At 43.4% G+C, this 20,130-nt stretch overlaps 1 protein-coding gene across 3 annotated transcripts in view; it reads left to right on the top strand.

Moving 5' to 3' along the window:
* CUNH1orf21 (chromosome unknown C1orf21 homolog) overlaps positions 1-20,130 on the top strand; it is a 97,238-nt gene that overhangs the window by 45,195 nt on the left and 31,913 nt on the right. Inside the window, exon 3 of one of the 3 annotated variants that reach the window (XM_036442517.2) lies at positions 6,893-7,094. The exons of the other annotated variants lie outside the window; for them this stretch is intronic. Within the exon in view, the coding sequence (XP_036298410.1) occupies positions 6,893-7,003 (111 nt within the window). The 3' untranslated portion in view covers positions 7,004-7,094. Of the gene's footprint in view, positions 1-6,892; positions 7,095-20,130 lie in introns of those variants that run through there. 3 annotated transcript variants of the gene reach the window in all.

Raw genomic sequence — 20,130 nt, 5'->3', positions numbered from 1 at the left:
TTATTGTTAAATGAAAATAAAGGAAATTTATTACCTGTATACGGTATGGTAGTACGGTAGTTGTCAACACAAACCAGACAAACTGTGAATCCTACAGTATCAAGAATTTACTCATTTATTCCATGACAATCATGTCATCATCTTCTGGAACATCATCATAACAATCCAATTCCTGAATTTCCTGGTGAATTTCTTGTGACTCCATTTCTTTCCGAATCAGTGGACCAAATCTCTCATGTTTAGCCTGGGGGGGGCCTTATTTTCGGGGGATGCCTTATATTTCACTCAGAAGGAAACCTGTAAGTAGGTCTTATTTTCGGAGGATGTCTTATTTTCGGGGAAACATGGTAGTTGACCTTGGGAAAGAATCTTCATACTTTTATGTTCTTTACAATGCCTCCACTGTAGCAGTGTCTTACAGGGCTTTTAATATTTAATGAACTGATGTTTGTACAAAGCTTAATGCAATGCCTGGCAATTATAGTTCCTCTGCATATAGTAGTTGCTATAATTATCATTATTACTTTAAATGTGATAAGAGATATGCTTTAAAATAGTGATCACTATAAAGATCCTGTATATGCTGTATTCTTCTAGTCATAACTCTTCATAGCAAGGCAGGTGAGTGGAGCGGTTAAGGACTGGATTAGCACCCCACTTACTTAGCCCTGGCCTGGGCCAAGTTATTTTATCATTCTGGGCCTCAGTTTCCTCATCTGTGAAATGGAGACAATAGCACCCACCACATAGATTTATTTTAAGGATTAAAAACACAATGCTGCATAGTAAGTGTTATATCAAAGCTAGCTTTGATGATAACAATGATGATGATGATGAGGATGATAGCTACCTCTTTAGACAAAGTAACCGTACTCTGTTTTAAGAATATTAGTAATTCTGTGCCTTTTGACGTTTTCTCTTCACTCACTCTCTCTTTTTCATCCTATATTAATTTATTCTGCGAGTCTTAAAATTCTTTTTTCTTTCTTTTGAAGTTTCACTTACGTTTCTCTTTTCAATATCAATATCTCCCATGAAGTGATTTCCCTTTTATTCTATATCTGATATTTGGAGCAACAATCTCTGATTTTTTTAGAAATTGATACTGGGGTGATACAGAAGCCATTTAAGTATTCTGTTGATCTCAAACACATACACACACACACACACACACACACACACACACACACCCCTTACACTCCTACTCTCCTTCTCCTGCCCCCTCTGTTAGACAGTTTTTACAGCGGGAAACTATACTCTTTGTAAGTGGCCTGGTCTTGTGGACTTGGGCTCCAGAATACTTTTGTTTGCTTTTGTATCTTAACTAGGTCTGCCTGCGTCTGTGTTTCTGCTTTCAAACATAACACAGCGCACAAGTAGCTCTGCCAGCCTCCAGGCTCCAGGCTGTTTGCGTGTGGCCCTGGTGTTACATTCTGGTGCTTCTCCCCTGAGAGAGCCCCCGTGCGTGCAGGCTGCACGTCCACGCTCTCTTTTCTGTGTCTGCCATCTTCTCTCACCCTCTTCTCAACATCTGCTTATTTCTCAACCCTCCCTCGATGTCTCTTCTACCTGTTTCTGGTCCGCTAGCCCAATTCTCCGCGGAGTGGATTGTAGTGTTGACTGTGTGCAGGGATCTGATTGCTTCTCTCAGGGACTGAGAGCATCCTGGCCTGGTCTTGTGTCTTAGCCGGGCTGATTCCTTTTATCTCCCTGCGAATGGGTAACAGCTGTTTCCTGAAAAATCTCTTGCATGGTCTGCAAGGTTTATTTCAAGGGAATTATGATTGCTTCTAAGCTCTTCCTGGTTTTTCCATTTTAATTTGGGCTGTGTAACCTTCTCATTAGGATCGCACTTTTTTCTTCTTCTATTTTTTATACTACCTCTCCAGTTGTTGTGTTTACTCTATGGAAGCTGACTTTGTTTTATTTACAGCTGTTTGGGGGGGCGGGAACAAGTCTGGGAGAGATGGTCCCTTTTTTTCCACTGTCCCCCCTTCTCCGTCATCAGCAGCACAGTTCCTTCCATTGAGATTGTAGATCAGACCGTGTTGAGGTGACATTTTCATCCTGTCTCAGCCATGCGGTTATAGGCAGTATTTATCTCCTGAAACAGGTTGGTGAAGCATTTTAAGAAGGTTGTACTATTCATGTATTATATAAAGTAGATTAAAACTAAAAAAAATTTTTTTTTTCTTCTGGATTTCCTCAATTTGTATCTCCTTATGGCTTTTTATATTTGATTTATTTATTTGTTTAATGAATTTTTCAGAAATTTTTATGTAGCTCTTTTGTTTTAATTTAGGGAGATAAAACTTTCCCCTTCTGATTTTTTCCCAGAAGACCAGAAGTTGGCATTTGATAATGATCAATCTAGAGTCACCAGATTGGCATGGTGGCGAGGTCTGGAGCCACAGGGAACTGCCTGTGGACCCCGATCACAGGCAACTTAAACAGATTTCTGAGCCTCCGAGCTTCCAACTGCGAAACCGTAAAAATAATGCCTGCTTTACGAGATGGCTGTGAAGATTGGATGTGGAAAACACCTAACAGGTTGCCAGGCACGTGGCAGTTTCCTGAGAAATGATTGCTGCTATTATTAGCTTCAAGTTCAAAGTCAGTTCTGGGCTTATGAGTGAAGACGGAGTGGGAAAGCTATGACTTCGAATTCACCATTAGAGGGTGGAGGGTGCTACTGTAGAAAAATAAAAATAAAACAACAGCACTGGACCAAGAGTCAGAAAAAGGAGGTTCTGCCAGTATCCCTCACTGTGTTCTTGGTCATGTGACTTCACTTTTGAGGCTCAGTGTCTTCATCTATGAAATGAAGGGGTCCCTGTCCTCACTCCTGTCCAGTACTCTATGTGTCTTACCACTGTTCTGGATATTGAAGTCCCATTTTGGTTTTGCTTTTTCCTGCACGTCTGATCTTGCTACTCAGCTATTCAAAACCCTTTCTTCCATGGCTTCCCATTGTTGTGGGGTTCTCACCTGAGCTAGATGACCCCACATAGCTTCTCTGGGCCCCCCTCCCGCCCCTCTTGGCTCATGCTGTGGCCAAGTTCCTTCCCACCTGCAGCCTGCACCCCCTAGAGTTCCCGCCCAGGACTGCCTTCTCTCCCCTCTTTCCCCTGGCCGACTCCATGGAGCCTTGTCTCAGCCATATTACCCTTATCTCAGCAGAACATCCTCTCATCCCTCCTTACCCGCCCCCCCAATTTTATTTGGGCATGGGGCCTTGCTTTTCTTCTCTGCCACCCTTATCACAATAGTAATTAAGGTTACTTGTGTAACTGTTTGCTTTAGGCCACCTCTGGGTTTTCGTGGCTCTTTCTCACTTACCGCCTAGCATATCCTAGGGCTAAGTAAATATTTGTAGGGTAAATGAATGAATAATCAGATGGATGTAATCTTCAACATAATGCTAAACGAGGCATAATCTTTGATTTTGAATACTTCCTGTAGATCCAAACTTTAGCCAGGTTGGATGCTAAAGAATAATGCATGCTTCATGAACAACTTCACAAATAAATGTTCTAACATGAAATTTGCAGCTATTTGTTCTTTCATGTAGAAAAAGAGTAAAATTAGATTAGATTGCAGTCCTGATTTCCAGTAAGGTGACCACTTGCCCTAACCAGTTTGGCTCTGTGGATAGAGCTTCAGCCTGTGGAGTGAAGGGTCCCAGGTTTGATTCCGGCAAGGACATGTACCTTGGTTGCGGGCACATCCCCAGTGGGAGGTATGCGGGAGGCAGTTGATGGATGTTTCTCTCTCATCAATGTTTCTAACTCTCTATTCCTCTCCCTTCTTCTCTGTAAAAACAAACAAACAAACAAAAATCAATAAAATATATTTTTTTTTAAAAGAAAAAGAGGTGACCAGCTCTGCTGTGCCCCGTCAAATTGGGGTGGGATTTGGGGTGGGTGGTGGTGCATGGCAGGCCTCTGTATTCTGTGGATGGCTTGGCCTGTTTCTTACACTTGCCTCCAATTCATGATACTCGGACCCATGGGGACTGAAGTTGGTTGGAGTGAGCCTACCTGAGAGTGGTGAGCTCTGTCTGGGGAGCCCTTGCCAGGGAAATCCTGGGTTTTCTTTGACTCATGAGCACCTGCTACCTTACCTGGCCCACCATTACCTCTCTGAAAAGGACTGTTGAGTGAATGGTACTTGTTTCCTTTTCCTTCCCTTTTATGATAATAGGACTTTCATGAAATGTCATTCCATGGTTTACAGAGTGCTTTTGTGGCCACCCGTTCACTGGGTCCTCACACACTGTGAGGAAGGTACGACAGGCGATTTCATACCCGTTTCAAACTAATTTTAAAAAGGGGCAGTCCTTGCCAACTGTCACCTGAGATTTACCTTGGGACGCAGTGGGATTTAGATTTTAATTTTATAAAGTCTATAAAAGGCACAAAGCTCAGAGACTCAAATTGCTAGTCTCCAGATTCCTAGTCAAAAGCATCAAAGACATCAACCAGCTTTTTTTGCAGCATCAATTTTCTGCTTCTTTCCATCTCAATGCAAAAGATGGAACAAAAAGACACCATTACAAATTAGTATTTCTTTTACACATACTCACAGAGTGTGAAGATCCAATGGGCTGGTAGCCACAAAAGCACTCTGTAAACCATGGAATGACATTTCATGAAAGTCATATTCTCATCCAAAAACGAGATTTGAACCAGCTTGGGGCTGGGGGGGGGGGGGTGTTATAATGATTTAGACTGCATAGCTTAGGATCCTTTTTCTGTGATTTCCTCAAGGATTGTACAAACATACCTTGACCATCTTCTCTGTGCTGAGAGCTGTCCCAGATGTTTGGAATACAGTGAGGATAAGATTCCTCTCTGTGAGGTGCTCACAATGTGACAGGGACATGGATACATAAATAACTAAAATACCGTGAAACGAGTGATATTGAGGAGGTCTAGGGCATGATCATTCCTCCATGGGAGTCGGAGATAGAGCAAGTCACAGGAACACTCCCTGGAGAATAGAGAAGAGGGCAGAAGGTATCACTCCAGGCAGACACAACAGAAGGGTGAGGGAAGGGAGTCCCTGGGTGGAGAATAGTCCAAGGTGGTTGTGGCAAAAAGGAAAGTGGAGGAAGAGAGGTCTTGAGAGGCAGGTTGGGTAGACTTAGAGGTCTTAAGCTGTTAGAGCTCAGGCATTCTCGAGGCAACAGGGAGCCCTTGATACTTTTTTCAAGAAGGTATGTGACATCAGATTTCAAAAATAACTGCCGTGAATGTGTTCCTTTCTAGCCATTCTGCGTTCCAAATGAAAGATTATGTGAGCTAAAGTGAACAATTTTTATTTTATTTTTATTTTTGTAGGAAGGAGCCCCACTCACACTGGCCGTCGTTTCTGAGAGTATAGTGAAAATGACTCAGGACAGCCATGTGGGAACTTGGGAAGAGGGGTGGATGGGACTGAGTCCAGTGGCTTTGCATGCTGATCGCTGGGAGGCTGAGGATTTAGTTGTCCCAGATTCTGTGATGTTGGGACTCATGTTAGCCCTATAAACACGGCGACACCAAGTAAAACCACAAAGAAATGCTTCCAGGAAATAGGCCAAAGGAGAGGAAGAATTCTTGTTTTCCATAAGCCATACTCAGAGTTTAAGCCCACAAGGTCAGATGTTTTGCTCTCTGAAAGCGTTCCCAGTCATTTCGAAACTCCTTTACAGCATCAGATGCATGAGCCACGTCAAATGGCATAATTCCTGCTGAATGTCATTTTCAAACAGCAAATGAGGATACCAAAGAAATGGTGAATCGTGAACCTTTTTTCCTCTGAAAAAGTTAACTAAAAGCAAATGCAGTTCAATGGGTGGACTCCGTGTTTGTTAATTAAGCTTGTGGTTTCTTGTATGTGCTCTTAAAGCTGGGTGCTTACACCATCAGAGCCAAATTCCAATCACGTTTGAAGTCTTACTCAGAAAGAAGTCCAAAACAGTCCAACCCATTGAGCATCTTCCTGTGGACTTTGGGAAATGAATTTGGAGAATCTCTTCCAACAATTTGGCTATTTCCTCAATCAAAACCTTCAGAATTTTCCATTAGCTTTGAACCCTGGCAATCTACATTGAATTAAGTAATTTCTAAGAATAGCATATGTTGATGATCCTAAGAAACTCGAAATGATGTAATTCTTAGCTTTAAGTTCTCTTGTTTCCCCTTCTTTTTAAAAAGAATATATTTCATTGATTTTTTTACGGAAAGGAAGGGAGAGGGATAGAGAATTAGAAACATCGATGAGAGAGAAACATCGATCAGCTGCCTCCTGCACACTCCCTACTGGGTATGTGCCCACAATGAAGGTATATGCCCTTGACTGGAATTGAACGTGGGACCCTTGAGTCTGCAGGCCGACACTCTATCCACTGAGCCAAATTAGGGCTTATTTCCCTTTCTGATTGTGACATTAACTCAATAAAAAAGAAATTGTAAGAAACTTCATTCTTACTGGTTTGGCTCAGTGGCTAGAGCATCAGCCTGTGGACTGAAAGGTCCCAGGTTGGATTTCAGTCAAGGGCATGTACCTTGGTTGCGGGCACATCCCAGGTGGGGGGTGTGCAAAAGGCAGCTGATTGGTAATTCTCTCTCATCGATATTTCTAACTCTCTGTCCCTCTCTCTTCCTCTCTGTAAAAAACCAATAAAATACATTTTTTTAAAAAGAAACTTCATTCTTTTAGCCATATCCATGAGAGATGAGTAACTTGCCATCATTTTAATGTACAGTCACAGAGGGAATCACTCTATGTCCATGGACTCATCTTTTAGTCTCTCTGGCCTCGGTTTCTTCATCTGAAAATGAGAGATTTGAACCAGCTGACATGGGAATAGTTAATATGTATTAAAACCTGTGTTTCTCACATATAGTCCTCCCATCCCCATTCTGGGGCTGTAAGCTTAACAGATTCAGAGTTCCAGATTCCTTCTAAATCTTGTTGCTCTGCCACTTTCCTCCTGTGGTTAAAAATGCTACTCTAGCACCTACCATCATATCCACATCCACCCAATGAGAAGAGAGAAAGGATCAAGGGGAAGGCACACCCATTCCTTCAAAGGCGGGATTTAAAAGTGAGCGACACATCCTGGCTCGTTTGGCTCAGTAGATAGAGCATCAGACTTTGGACTGAAGAGTCCCAGGTTCAATTCCGATCCAGGGCACATTGCGGGCTGGATCCCCAGTTGGGGGGTGTGCGGGAGGTAGCTAATCAAAGATTCTCTCTCATCATTATTGATGTTTCTATCTCTCTCTCTCCTCCCTTCCTCTCTGAAATCAATTAAAATATACTAAAAATAAATAAAAAAAAGTGAGTGACACACAGCTGCCACTCCTACCCCCTTGGCCAGAAGGTACTCATGTGGTCACACCTCGCTGTGAGAGGCGGGAGGTGGCTGTCACGTTACGAACTTGCCCCGAACACTGCACTGTATCCTAGAAGGAAGAGAGGGATGGACCTCCGAGGACAACCAGTGGTCTCCCGCCAACATCGGAGGACCTTTCCAGTTTTAAAATAAATGGAGTGTTGACCAGCAGGTCTTTCCTCATGTTCCAATTACAACTTTCCTCATGTGCAATTTCCCCGCCCCAGGAAATGTGGTTTTATCTGTTTGTTTCTCCTAAGCTGATGCTCTAAAGAAGATGAACTCGGTGCATCATCCTAAGTGAATTTGCTTCCTCTCATCATGAGGAGAGACATCCTTGCCCTATTGATCCCTGTGCATCTGGCCTGCTCTTCTCCGCCCCAGCAGATGGGATCCTGACTTCACTTCCGTGGGTCCTGGGCTGGGCCTTTTTATAAGTGGCAGGCTGGGTATCCTCAGGTGAGGGAACAAGGATATAAATCCCGTCTTCAGAACCTAGCAGAAATGACAGGGAGAGCATAGCAGATCCTCACATACTTACCCAGAGGTAGCCTTGGGGCCCCCTGATGCTGATGGGGGCCCAGTCAGCCTGAATTGTTCCTAACATCCTCCAGTTAAAACCTGAGAAGCACTGGCCTGGCTTGCAGCTTTCGCATGCTAAGCTGAGTGGACCTGGCAGTCCAGAAAAGAAACTCAGGATCTTAATTGGCTTTTTGAGAAAGATACGCCAAGGAGTGCGTCTTCATTGAATAGCCCGGAAGCCAGGGGGGCCGACATGGACTGGTGTGCGGAGTGGCTCAGTCAGAACCTTCTGAACTTGAGCGGGAAGGTGACGGCCTTCCAGGTGGCTCCCGGCAGGTGTGGCCCGTCAGCGTGGCCAGCTCTCCTTTCACAGCCTCTTGGATGCGGAAATTCCTGAGTGTGCTGCAGTCGAATGTTCTGGGAAAGGAGGGATGAGGGTGATTAATTGCCTGAACTATGCTTTTTGTTTTTGCTTTCGGGCAAATCCCTCCCCCGAGAGGGGTGCAGTCATCTTTAGCTTGTCAGCATGTTATTGTCACAACACGTTGGGCGCGCAGCAGCTTAGCCTCTTACAGCTGGGTAATTAACTGAGCAAAAACCCCCGGTCCTTCTGCAGATCTCACCTGAAGATCTCGCCGGGTGTGGGGACATAGACATTCAGAACAGGACAGCTCGTAGGATAATACTAAAGGCGAGCACCATGTGTCAGGAAGCATTCTAGGCTTTCTACAGGCATTCCCTCATTTCATATTTATTAATAACAACCTATGGAGATGTTTTTATTTTTTGCATATTCCCTCTTTATTAGATAGGATATGGAGATGTTTTTAATATCCCTACTTTGCAAATAAAGAAATTGTAAGCACTTAGGTAACTTGCCTGGGATCGAGCAACCAGTAAAACTGGATCTGGATGGAAGCCAGGCAGTCTGGCTCCAGTGGCTGGAATGACCCAACCACAGTGCACAGCAGCATTCACTCCGGATGGTAAGTTATAAGATTAATATGATTCAGAGGAAGGAAATGCATATTTTAGCAAAACTTTATTATTATTTTTAATATTTTAAAATATACTTTTATTGGTTTTAGAGGGAGAAGAATAGAGAGATAGAAACATCAATGTGAGAGAAACATCAATAAGCTGCCTCCTGGGGACTGAGCCCACAACCTGGGCACACGTGCCCTGACTAGGAATTGAACTGGCGACCTCTTGGTTCATGGGTCAATGCTCAGCCACACTAGCCAGGCTATTAATTTTTATTTGTTTATTTATTTATTTTTATTGCGGGGAGTTTATAGATGAGTACCTGACAAGCAGATCAGGAACTGCTGCTACTAGATTTGACACTCCATGTGGGAAAATCCTTGATTCCCCACCTCCCACCCCCCAAGCGGAGAGTTAGCAGAGTTTGTGATAAAATAACAGTGCTCATACATAGGGAGGTCAGGAGAGAATCTCTGTGGAGTCCAAGTCGTGTGGAGCATGGAGCAGTGACAAGACAGGATTGATAGTCTTCGTATCTGCCTGAGGAGCCAGCAGAGCCCTGGGGAGAAAGACAGCCCACATGCCTACCTCCCAGGGCCCCGCATGCGGGAGGTAATAGAGTTTCAGTTCCCTGACCTTCTCTGAAACCCTTTGTGAACAGGGAGGAACCCTTTAGGGGATGTCACTGTCATTAAGACCAAACCTAGGCGATAGGAAGCATGGCATCCACTGTAGGGGCCACGTAAAAGGGCAGAGGGTCACTGAAAGGGCACGATCCCATTGGTTGATGGCCCAGATGCACCACAACAGGGGAGAGAGCCCTCCCTCACCCTATGAAGAACATACATGTGTGCTGGAGGGGAGGTGTGGCCAGAGCCTGTCACGAAAGCCCACAAGCATGGCAGGAACTGCTAGGCCAGCCAGGTGAGGGCCAGGTCAGGGGGCGGCTGCCCATCAGAGGTGGCCCTGGAACAGGGCAGAGCAACAAGGAAGCCTCAGTACCCCCAATACCTCGTCTGGGTGTCCCTGCCGGGAAAACGAGGGAGAGGCATGGGGGCCCCAGCAAGGTTCTTGGGAAGAGGCCATCTTCTTACCTACACCCCTCAGGCCAGTGTGGCCCGAAGAAGCGACAATGACAATTAAATTTCATTATCATTACTAAGTGAGAAGTCATCCCATTACTTTCATAACTACACAAGGCCTTCTGAGTTGCTTGCTATATCATCGTTGGATATCCTCTGCAACCAATTGGTCGTGGTCTTTGGCTCTGGACACCTCGATGCTGAGGAAGGCTTTCTAGAATTTTTCTGGGCTGCTATGTCCATGGAAGTGTTACAAGAAGTAGATTTGTTTTTCTCCAAATGTTTTTTTTATGACTTCTGGTAGTAGAAATGTGTACTTAATAATTTAGTGAAATGTCATCAAGAATAATGCTGATTTTTAAAAAATAACTAAATATCCATTTGTCTTCATTATTATGGGACTTGAGGGTGCTGGCAGTGGGAGACCTCTAATGATTTCAGATGCTTTTCACCAGTGAGGAGCATTATTTTTGCTTCCCTCAAATATCACTGAGTTCCACTCTTATTTATAGCTTTTTATAAGGGATGTTTTCCAGGACCATTTATATGCCACAGGAATTGAAGCCAAATAAACACTCAGTTGAGTTCACATTTGATTTGATTCTATTGCAATGTTTCATTTAAGTAGTTTGGGAAAATACAGACATTGAGTTCCCATTTGATCCCAATCACTCATTCTGTTTCTGTTTTCAAACTTCTGGTTCAGCACCATTAAAGGGAATTAATATTTAGATTCAGATCACTTCTGATGTAGGGTTCATAGCTTGAGGTTCAAGGACATGCCTCTTATTAAAATCACTTCTTCAAGTTCTGTGCATTTGTGAGAAGGTAATCAAAACAAAACCATTACTTCTATCTCCAAACTCACATTAATGTTCCTCTTTCTCTCTTCTCCTCCCTCCCCCTCTCTCTAAAAATCAACAAAAAATGTTCTTTAGATATCCTTAAAACATCCTGTTAAAGAAATAATCATGGTAGAGAGTGCTATTTAGTATATTTTAAACAATATATAGATGTAATCTACTCTAGCATGCACCTTTTTTGAGAATGAAAAACTTTCATCTTTTCCCTTCCTATGGGTAATTTTTTTCATTTTTCAATTATAGTTTACATTTAATACTGTTCAGTAGCAATTTCAGATGTATAGCATAGTAATTAGTCAATCATGTACTTCACAGTGGTCCCCCGATATGTCAAGTATCCACCTGTCCCCATACATAGTTATTAAGATGTTACTGACTATAATCCCTCTACTGTAACTTTTCAAATTGTAAAAATGCACTGGCATTCCTGTTACCCTTTCCTCCCACTCCCCCTCCCGCACCCTCACAGGCTGGGCCCTCAGTACACATTGCGGGTCCTTCTTTCCCAAGCCCCGGAGGACGCAGACGTTGCTGGGCTGTAACTGGGCCTACGCTGGTCTCAGCATCTCGCGTGCAGCCTGGTGTGCAGGGAACTGGCTGAGTGACACGTGGAGGCTTCCTGCGCCTCAATATCTTCAGCCAACCGGGCAAGCATTTTTGTCTCAACGAGTTTTGCAAGTTCCAAGCTGCCCGGCTTACCTGCAATCTTATGAATCATTAGAATCTTTCCTTCGGTTTCCTCCCAGCTCACCAGCCTGTGGAAAACTTCCCTTATTCCCATGCAGGCTCCTGAGGCCCTGCATCCTGACTCTGCCTTCTCCTAGAAGCAGTGGGTTTCTCTCTAGCCCCGGGGTGAAATGTTTCTGTGGAACTTCTGCCCTGATTTACGAAGCCATGAAGGGCATCTTTGGCCTGGCAACTTCCTCTTTTTACTATCTGTCGAATCTTTGTGCTGTTGTTGTTGTTTTTTTTACTAAGTGTACATAAATCTGCCCCGAGTCGGGTTATTTCTTCCAAGACAGCATCTCCATGGCTCTCTCCTTTATTAATTCACTCCCTACATGTGCATTTAGCACCTACTATGTGCATTTAGCACCTACTGTGTGCCAAACACTGTGCTAGGAACTGGAAATAGGATTTTGAGCAAAATCCCATTGCGATTGCCCTAGTAGATTTTACTGTCTAGTGTAAGAGACCAATCCTACGCAAGTATGCAAACCAATCAATGACTGCATAATTTAATAAACGCCGTGAGTGAAAAATCCTGGTGTGTACACAGAGCAGGGAAACGCACAAAGCCCGTGATGCAGTGCCTCTGTGCAAATGAGAAAAAGGCACTCCCTCTCATGAAAAGGCAGCCCCTCCAGGTATGTGCAAACCCATGCGAACTCACTTTGGCAAGCTGATGGAGTCTTTTTCTGGCCTGCACAAAGGAATCTCCATTTCCAGGCAGACACTGCCTAGTACCAGGGCACGTGACTTGGCCAGCAGAACAGTCTTCCCCTCCCCTCACTTGACTAGGAGCCTTTACGGAGAGCACAGGCTGCCCAGCCACGGGGCCCTGGGAGCCTGGCCCATCTGAAGGGTCAGGGAAGGCTGGGACAAGACCTGGAGGATGAGCAGGTGTCAATGAAACGATGGAGGAGGGACGATGGGGGAGACCATCAAGAGTTCCAGACAGAGAAAAACTGCCTCTTGGAGTCCCCAAAGTAAGAGGGAGTCTAGGATGTTCCAGGAACTGAGACTAGGGAAGGAGATTGAGGGCCAGGGTAGGTTGAGATGAAGCCAGAGGAGTCCAGAGCATAAGGGCAGGATCGCCTTGGCCTGGGCAGTAGAGCTAGAGGGAGGGTGACCTTGAATGCCAAGCTCAGAAATTTCAACTGGAATACCATTCCTTTATTTATATGGAGTCTGAATTATTCTGCCTTCTTTCCTATTGGTACATATAATTAGTCTTTCCTTAAGTGCTCTTTATGATCCTACTTCCTTTCCGATTAAAGATATATACACATTTATTTTCTTTTCCTTCCTTAAAAAATAACAACTGCAGATGGAATGCATGCTTGGGATAAGCCCTTGGGCTTGCTGTTGGGAACATGGTTTCTGAGAACCCCAAAGGGGAAATTTAGGACGTTTTAAGGAAGCTCTCTGTCCCCTTCTCCACCACCAGCACACATACACACACACACACACACACACACACACACACACACAGACACACACACACACACAGACACACACACACACACACACACACACACAACCACAGGAATGTCCCCTCCCACAATACAAAGTCAATAAAATTGAGCCAAATGGGTTTTTCTGTTTTATCTTGGCAGCATTTCAGGTATTTAAAACTGTAGCTAGCATCTTACTCATCTAAAGACTCGAAAAGGTTAACTGAACATATCCCATCATCCATGAGAACAATCAGAGTGAATACTCCGTTCTCAAGGAAGATGGTGTGGGTGTCTGTCAGACTGGAACCTCAGGGGGGACTGACATTCGGAACAGTCTGAAATGCTGACCTCATAGGGCATCAGGATGTTTATTGAAATACATGTATGAAATACGTAACATACGGGAAGGTAGCGTATAGACTAACGTTTTTACTTTTCAGTTGTTGCATTTTAAATGTTTTATATTCTGCTAAGTTTCTGTTAATAACATTGCGTTCCCCACCGATTTTCTGCCTGGAGGATATTTCTATGGGATTTTTCTTTTTGTTTGATTGCTTTTGTGATGTGTGAAAATTCAGCCGAGAAAGTACTGCCGGCCAGGTGGCTCCAGGACATTCCTGGCAGATGTTTAGGTGTTATTTCCCTAGCCCATTGCTTTTCTTTTTAATACAAAATGTATCCATAAAGTCCCCAAGTGACCAAATTTCCTATTTATTTTTATGAAGTCATATAGTGTAATTTTAGATGAACATACCTGTCACTAAAAATACCGAGTCATATGTAAAAAGTGCCTTCCTAACTATTACTAAAAGACTGGAGATGTGGATGGATGTTTTTCCTTAAGGTTACCAGGAACTATTATACAATATGTTGTGGGATGTAAAAACAAATAGTATCAAAAACATCTAAGCATTAATTAAATGTCAAGGAAAACATATTTTTCCAGATCACATTGTAATATCCGTTAATGTCCATTTTAAAGACCTTTTGGAAGGAAAGTCGATTATTTTAATTGTGTGGCCTACTCAATTTTTTCATCCAGTTTTCTTTTAAATATTTTTATTGATTTTTTTACAGAGAGGAAGGGAGAGGGATAGAGAGTTAGAAACACCAATGAGAGAGAAACACCAATCAGCTATCCCCTGTACAGCCCCCACTGTAGATGTGCCTGCAACCAAGGTACATGCCCCTGACCAGAATCGAACCTGGGACCCTTCAGTCCGCAGGCCGACGCTCCATCCACCGAGCCAAACCGGCTTCAGCTCATCCAGTTTTTTTTTGTTTTTTTTTAAGTCAATTTATAATGTTGCCCTTTTTTAACTTGCTAAATTTCTCTTAGCCACCTTCTTAGTGTAATCTGACAGCTGATGATCAGAGGTCAGAGTCAGTTAAGTCTCTTCTAGTTTCATAAATATTGGACCTACCATGCTTAATTAAAAAATAACTGGTTGTAGAGAGCTTGAGTTAGTGACATGATGAAAAAAAATCTATTTTTAATAGAGTTTTTCCAACTTTATTGAGGTATAATTGACAAAATCATATATATTTAGGGTACACAATGTGATTTAATATATGTATATACTGTGAAATAATTACCAAAATCAAGTTGATGAACAAACCTAATATAGTTACCTTTTGATTGTAGTTAAAACACTCAGGATCTACACTCTTAGTAAATTTCAAGTATATAATACAGAACTATAAACTGTAGTCAACATGCTATATGTTAGATCCCCAGAACTTATTCATAGTATAACTGAAAGTTTATTCTCTTTAACCAAAGTACCATTTCCTGCACACACACACACACACACACACACACACACACACATACACGCTCAAAAAAACCCAAAAAACATATCTTCTCATAGCAAAATAGTTTTTGGGCGGGGTAGCTAAGACATTTTTCAAAGAATGGTGAAAAGGACTTTCCATCTCAAATATTACAATATATAATAAAGCTATGATAATTAAAGTATATTGCAGACATAAGAGTCAGTGGAACAGACTAAATAGCCAGAAATACACATACACACACACACACACACACACACACACACATACACACACACACACACATTTATGATCACTGGAACAAAGCAAACTAAATGAGAGAAGAAAATAATTATTCAGCAAACCACATACCAGAATAAACTTCAGAGAACTAGAGAATTATATGGGTTTTCTTTTTAAATGTTGTTTGTTTGTTTTATCTAGGAACAAAAATAGGTGAATCTTTAACCAGGACTAGGATGGGGAAGGATTTTGAAATAAAAGCAGTAGGAAATGCCACAAGGGAAAGAATTATTTTACCTCATTATGTTTTAGCAAAGATCGTTATGAGTGTGAGGAACCAAACCAAGTCAAAATACCACGAGTAAGTGGAGGGTTTACTGGCGAGGGATCCAGATAATCCAAGGACTGTGGTTGGACGGGACCTTCCCTGGGCTGACATGGAAGAGTGACCCTGGATTCTTGAAGGACCAGGAATCCCAGCACTGGATCTAACTTCAGTTACACAACTTGTGGCTATCCCACCCTGGACCCATCAGCCTTGGTAGGTAGGGGGCAAGACCCATTGCCTACTCTGGGCAGGAGCAAATTCTCTAAGAAAACGATGTGAATTGGACAGAAAGGGGCTCTGGACAGGGCAGAAATGACTCATGCCTAATGTATGCAAATCAGAAACTCCTTCTTAGATACAAAAGCACAGTAAACATTTAAAGGTAAATACCACCCCATAAAAAAATATTTGCAACAAATATTACAGAAAAAAAGATTCAACTCCTTTTAATGCAGAACATGTTTTTGTCAGACAACAAGGATATTCCTAACAATCTAGTTTTTTAAATGGGCCAAGGATATGAAATAGACAGTTTACCAAACAAATAAGAGAAAATAATATAGGTAGAGGGGAAATAAGACTAACCTTATTAATAGAAGAAAAAAAAAAGGAAAAAAATTTGATGAAAACACTAAGATAATTGTTTTAGTCTAGGAAATTGACAACATTTTTATGCCCCTGTTTTTGTGTTTTTAAAGTCATGTAGTCAATTCCGGTCAAGGTAGAGTGGGTCAGACATTCATATCCTCTTGCTGAGGGTGTAAATTTTACAGCCTTTCCGGATGGAAATAGTTCAAGCCGTGAGGTGCACGTGTTCAAATCGATCAAATAATTCTTTTTCTAAGAAGAACGAAGTCAAAGATGTGTATAGGAATAGGGATCGCAGCGTTACTTGTTACGGTGGGAATCTGGAAGTAACCTAAGTCCCCAATATTACCCTGAAACAGCATAAGCCATTAAAACCATTTGTTCAAAGAATGCTTAATTACGAAATTCCAATCGTGTAGATAAACAGCAGAGAGAAAGGAAGGAGAGGAACAAAGAGGTGTAAAACGAATGTAGGCAATATTCCCAATTGGAAATGGCTCTCGGTAGGATAACAAGTGGTTTATTTTATACCAGGGATATATTATCAGAAAAATAACAGCAACAGGATATTTGGTGTCGATATCGAAGTAAATTAGACATTTTTATCATATGGCCTACACAAGGAACACAGCTGCTTAGGAAACAGCCATATATTCCTGGCTTATTGGTTAACAATGAATACGTTAGAGCACATGTGTCAAACACAAGGCCCGCGGGCCAAATCCGTCCCGCCAGGCCTTGCAATGTGGCCCGCACCGCGCTGTCATCACTGCACTCCGCTGCGTTTCCATCACAATGACAGTTTATGACTGTTCAGTAAACCATTCGGCCCGCGATTTAGGCTGGATTTTAGATTTTGGCCCCTTCTCTGATTGAGTTCGACACCCCTACGTTAGAGAATGCATCTCTAAGGTCCTGGTCCTTGCCCGGAACCATGCTAGATGCTCATTGTACATCTGAATCCCAAATCTCTGCGCATGTGCTGAGCATATCTCCTTGACTGTTGATGTGATCTGGTGTGGCTTTTCACAGAACGAGGGTGAGGAAATATATATTCTATTGTTTTAGGTTAGGGGGAAAAATAGTTTTAAACTCTGTTAATAAGTCCAAAGGAAACCAACTAATTTCCTTTTTTTTTTTTTTCTTGAAATGACTGCCGGATTTCTATTCATAGTCCTAGGTCCAGGAGTTATTTCACAGGCTGTCTTTAATTTTTGTTTTTAAAAACTAGTTTAGAATTGACATAAATCACATCCTACTGTTTATTCTTAAATCAAAGAAATGTCAATGTCTGCTTACTGTTTGTCCAGATCTGTGCTCCATGCTTTAAATGGGCTATTTTATCTTCACAATCGCATGGTAGTGGTTTTTACTCCCATTTTACATTAACTAGAGGCTTCAAAGTCAAGTTTAAAAGTGATGGCTTGCTGAAACTGGTTTGGCTCAGTGGATAGAGCGTCAGCCTATGGATTGAAAGGTCCCAGGTTCGATTCCGGTCAAGGGCATCCTGGTAGGGGGTGTGCAAGAGGCAGCTGATCGATGATTCTCTCTCATCGATGTTTCTAACTCTCTATCCCTCTCTCTTCCTCTCTGTAAAAAATCAATAAAATATATTAATAAATAAATAAATAAATAAATAAATAAATAAATAAATAAATAAATGTGATGGCTTTGAATCCACCTGTTAACTGGGTTATATAGAGCTTCATTCATTTATTTATCTATCTATCCATTCAATTAATAAAGCAAACATCAATACAAAGAAGTTCGTATATAGCAAAGATTTGTAAACTTTCATTTATGGCCCACTTCCTTTGGTTCATAATTTGCAAAACAACATTTAAATACAATAAAAATTATGAATAGTTCCTTAAAAATTCCTTGTATCTTAAATGGGTCTATAATAGGATTCTTTTAATTCAATGGTTGGACGATTCTTAGAAATGGAAACAAAAATTCAAACTTTTTATCGTTTACTATAAAGTTCAAAAAGTGTAGTGTGTCTGCGTGTTTCTAGCAATGATAGAAACATTTCTCTAATTCCAGAGACCTTGACCTCCCCAGCCAAATGGGAGTCTCCACCAACCCCCCTCTCTGTGAGTCTGCAGTGTTTTCTTCTTAACTATTTCTCAGGGTTGGATTTGAGATTACTTACATGTTTGCTCATTTTTATTGCCCGTGGCCTTCACTAGAATGAAAGCTCCATTGGGGCTTGAGCTTTTGTCTTTTCCCACCCTGCTCAGCCCCTAGAACAGTGCCTGGCACATAGCTAGTCCACAGTCCATTTCTGTGGCATGAACGAACGAATGAACAAATGGATGAATGAATGAATCTCTGCCTCTCTCTGATATGTTGGAACAGACCCCCTCCTTTTTGAGGTTCCTGAGCTATTCCAGGGATTTCCAGGAGATATCTGATGGGTGACTTTTAACTGAGTCCCAACCATACCAGGTGGCACCGCCGTCCCCCACCCTCTTCCCTCCCAGCCCTTCAGCCACTCTCCCTGTCTTCCTGTGGAATCTTCTGCTGGACCCCCAGACCTAAGAAGCCATCAGCACCAGCAGAGGCCCCTCTGAGCTGCTTCTGGCAGTGCCAGCACCAATGCAGCCCCTCAGGACCCAAGCCGAGGGCGCTGTGTCCACAACAGGCTGCTGCTGCTTTTCTTCTGGAAGATTCCTCACCTAGTCCACCATCCTGGGAACTGCATTACCAGTCTTCTCTGCTGATGTGGGAATGTGTGCACACTCATATGCACACACACACACACACACACACACACTGACTACACACATGCATACACACATGCACATGCATGCACACTAACATGCACACACAGAACCACAGCTACCTGCACTCCCAAATTCTTCTCAGGTTTTTGGTAAAAGCTCCCTTGGTTTTACTCCCATGTCAGGGGGTGTGATCCGAGGGAGCGTTGTTGTGGGGGTGGGGGGTAGGGCTTGACCAACTCAGAAATTCCCAGTGAGGAAAGTGCCTGCAGCCCCCTCCACACGGGCTTTCACCCAGCCCCCAGCAGGAAGCAGCTTCCCCGGAGGCAGCGGTGCTGGGACAAACGGTCACTGGGCAGCAGCCGCGGGGCCATCTGGACACAATGGACCCTGAGGTGAACTCACGGCAGCCCCCGGCGGGGATGGCTGCTGGCGGGAGATAAAGCTCCGCTGCTTCCTTTCTGCTTTGTTTTGGCCTGTATTCTAGAAAGATATGTAAGCAGTGTTATCCTAATTAGTAATGGCTCACTCCTCTCCCTCATCCCCCCAGACACACCCATAGACGCGACATACATACACCCAACCACGGATGGAAACACACACACCAGCACACACGCTGAGAGGCATTCACGGTGCTCACCACCGTCTGTGTGCTCACGGGGTGTGATCTGGCTCCTCGGACACAGAAGCCGAGGCCTGTGAGAGTTGCCTGCAGCCGTGGCAGGATTCAGGTCTTCCCACTTGAGAATAGGAGCCTGCTGACATACACAGATTAGCATGTCAGCAAAACACATCCAAAAGCCTGTGCTGGTGTCCAGAGCGGAGTCACAGAGCTTCTGCTGGTGAAAGGAGGCTTTGTTCGAAGAAGAAGGCTGCTGCCGCTCCTGGGTCTGGGCCCAGAGCGGGGTGGTGGGGAGCAAGGCCCCTGCCCGGGGCTAGGCCAACCCAGAGGAAGTATCAGGACAGCCCCTCTGTACTTAAAATCACACAGGAAGGAAGGAACCTGCTGCTGTCACTACCAGTTGTGACCACGGCTCATTCTTGTTTCAGGTTTGCATACTCATGTAATGCTTTTAACCGGGGGTGGGAGGGGGTGAGGAGGGAGCTGTTTCATTTTGGAACAATCCTGTGTTAAGAGCAAAGAGAGGCAAACAGAAGCAGCCTTACAAAGGTGATATCTCCACCATGACAGGGCTCAGGAGGACCAGGTCACGGCAAGAACCATACTCCACCTTTTCTATAGGTGTCCAGGCACAGGTCTTTATGTAAACTCCGGCCAGTGTTGGTAAGTGGTGTAGGGGTGTCGAACTCAATCAGAGAAGGGGCCAGAATCTAAAATCCAGCCTAAATTGCGGGCCGAATGGTTTACTGAACAGTCATAAACTGTCATTGTGATGGAAACGCAGCGGAGTGCAGTGATGACAGCGCGGTGCGGGCCACATTGCAAGGCCTGGCGG

Source organism: Pipistrellus kuhlii, unplaced genomic scaffold (genome assembly GCF_014108245.1).
Source record: "Pipistrellus kuhlii isolate mPipKuh1 unplaced genomic scaffold, mPipKuh1.p scaffold_m20_p_18, whole genome shotgun sequence".
Classification (NCBI taxonomy): Eukaryota; Metazoa; Chordata; class Mammalia; order Chiroptera; family Vespertilionidae; genus Pipistrellus; species Pipistrellus kuhlii.
This window is presented reverse-complemented; position numbering and strand designations above follow the sequence as displayed.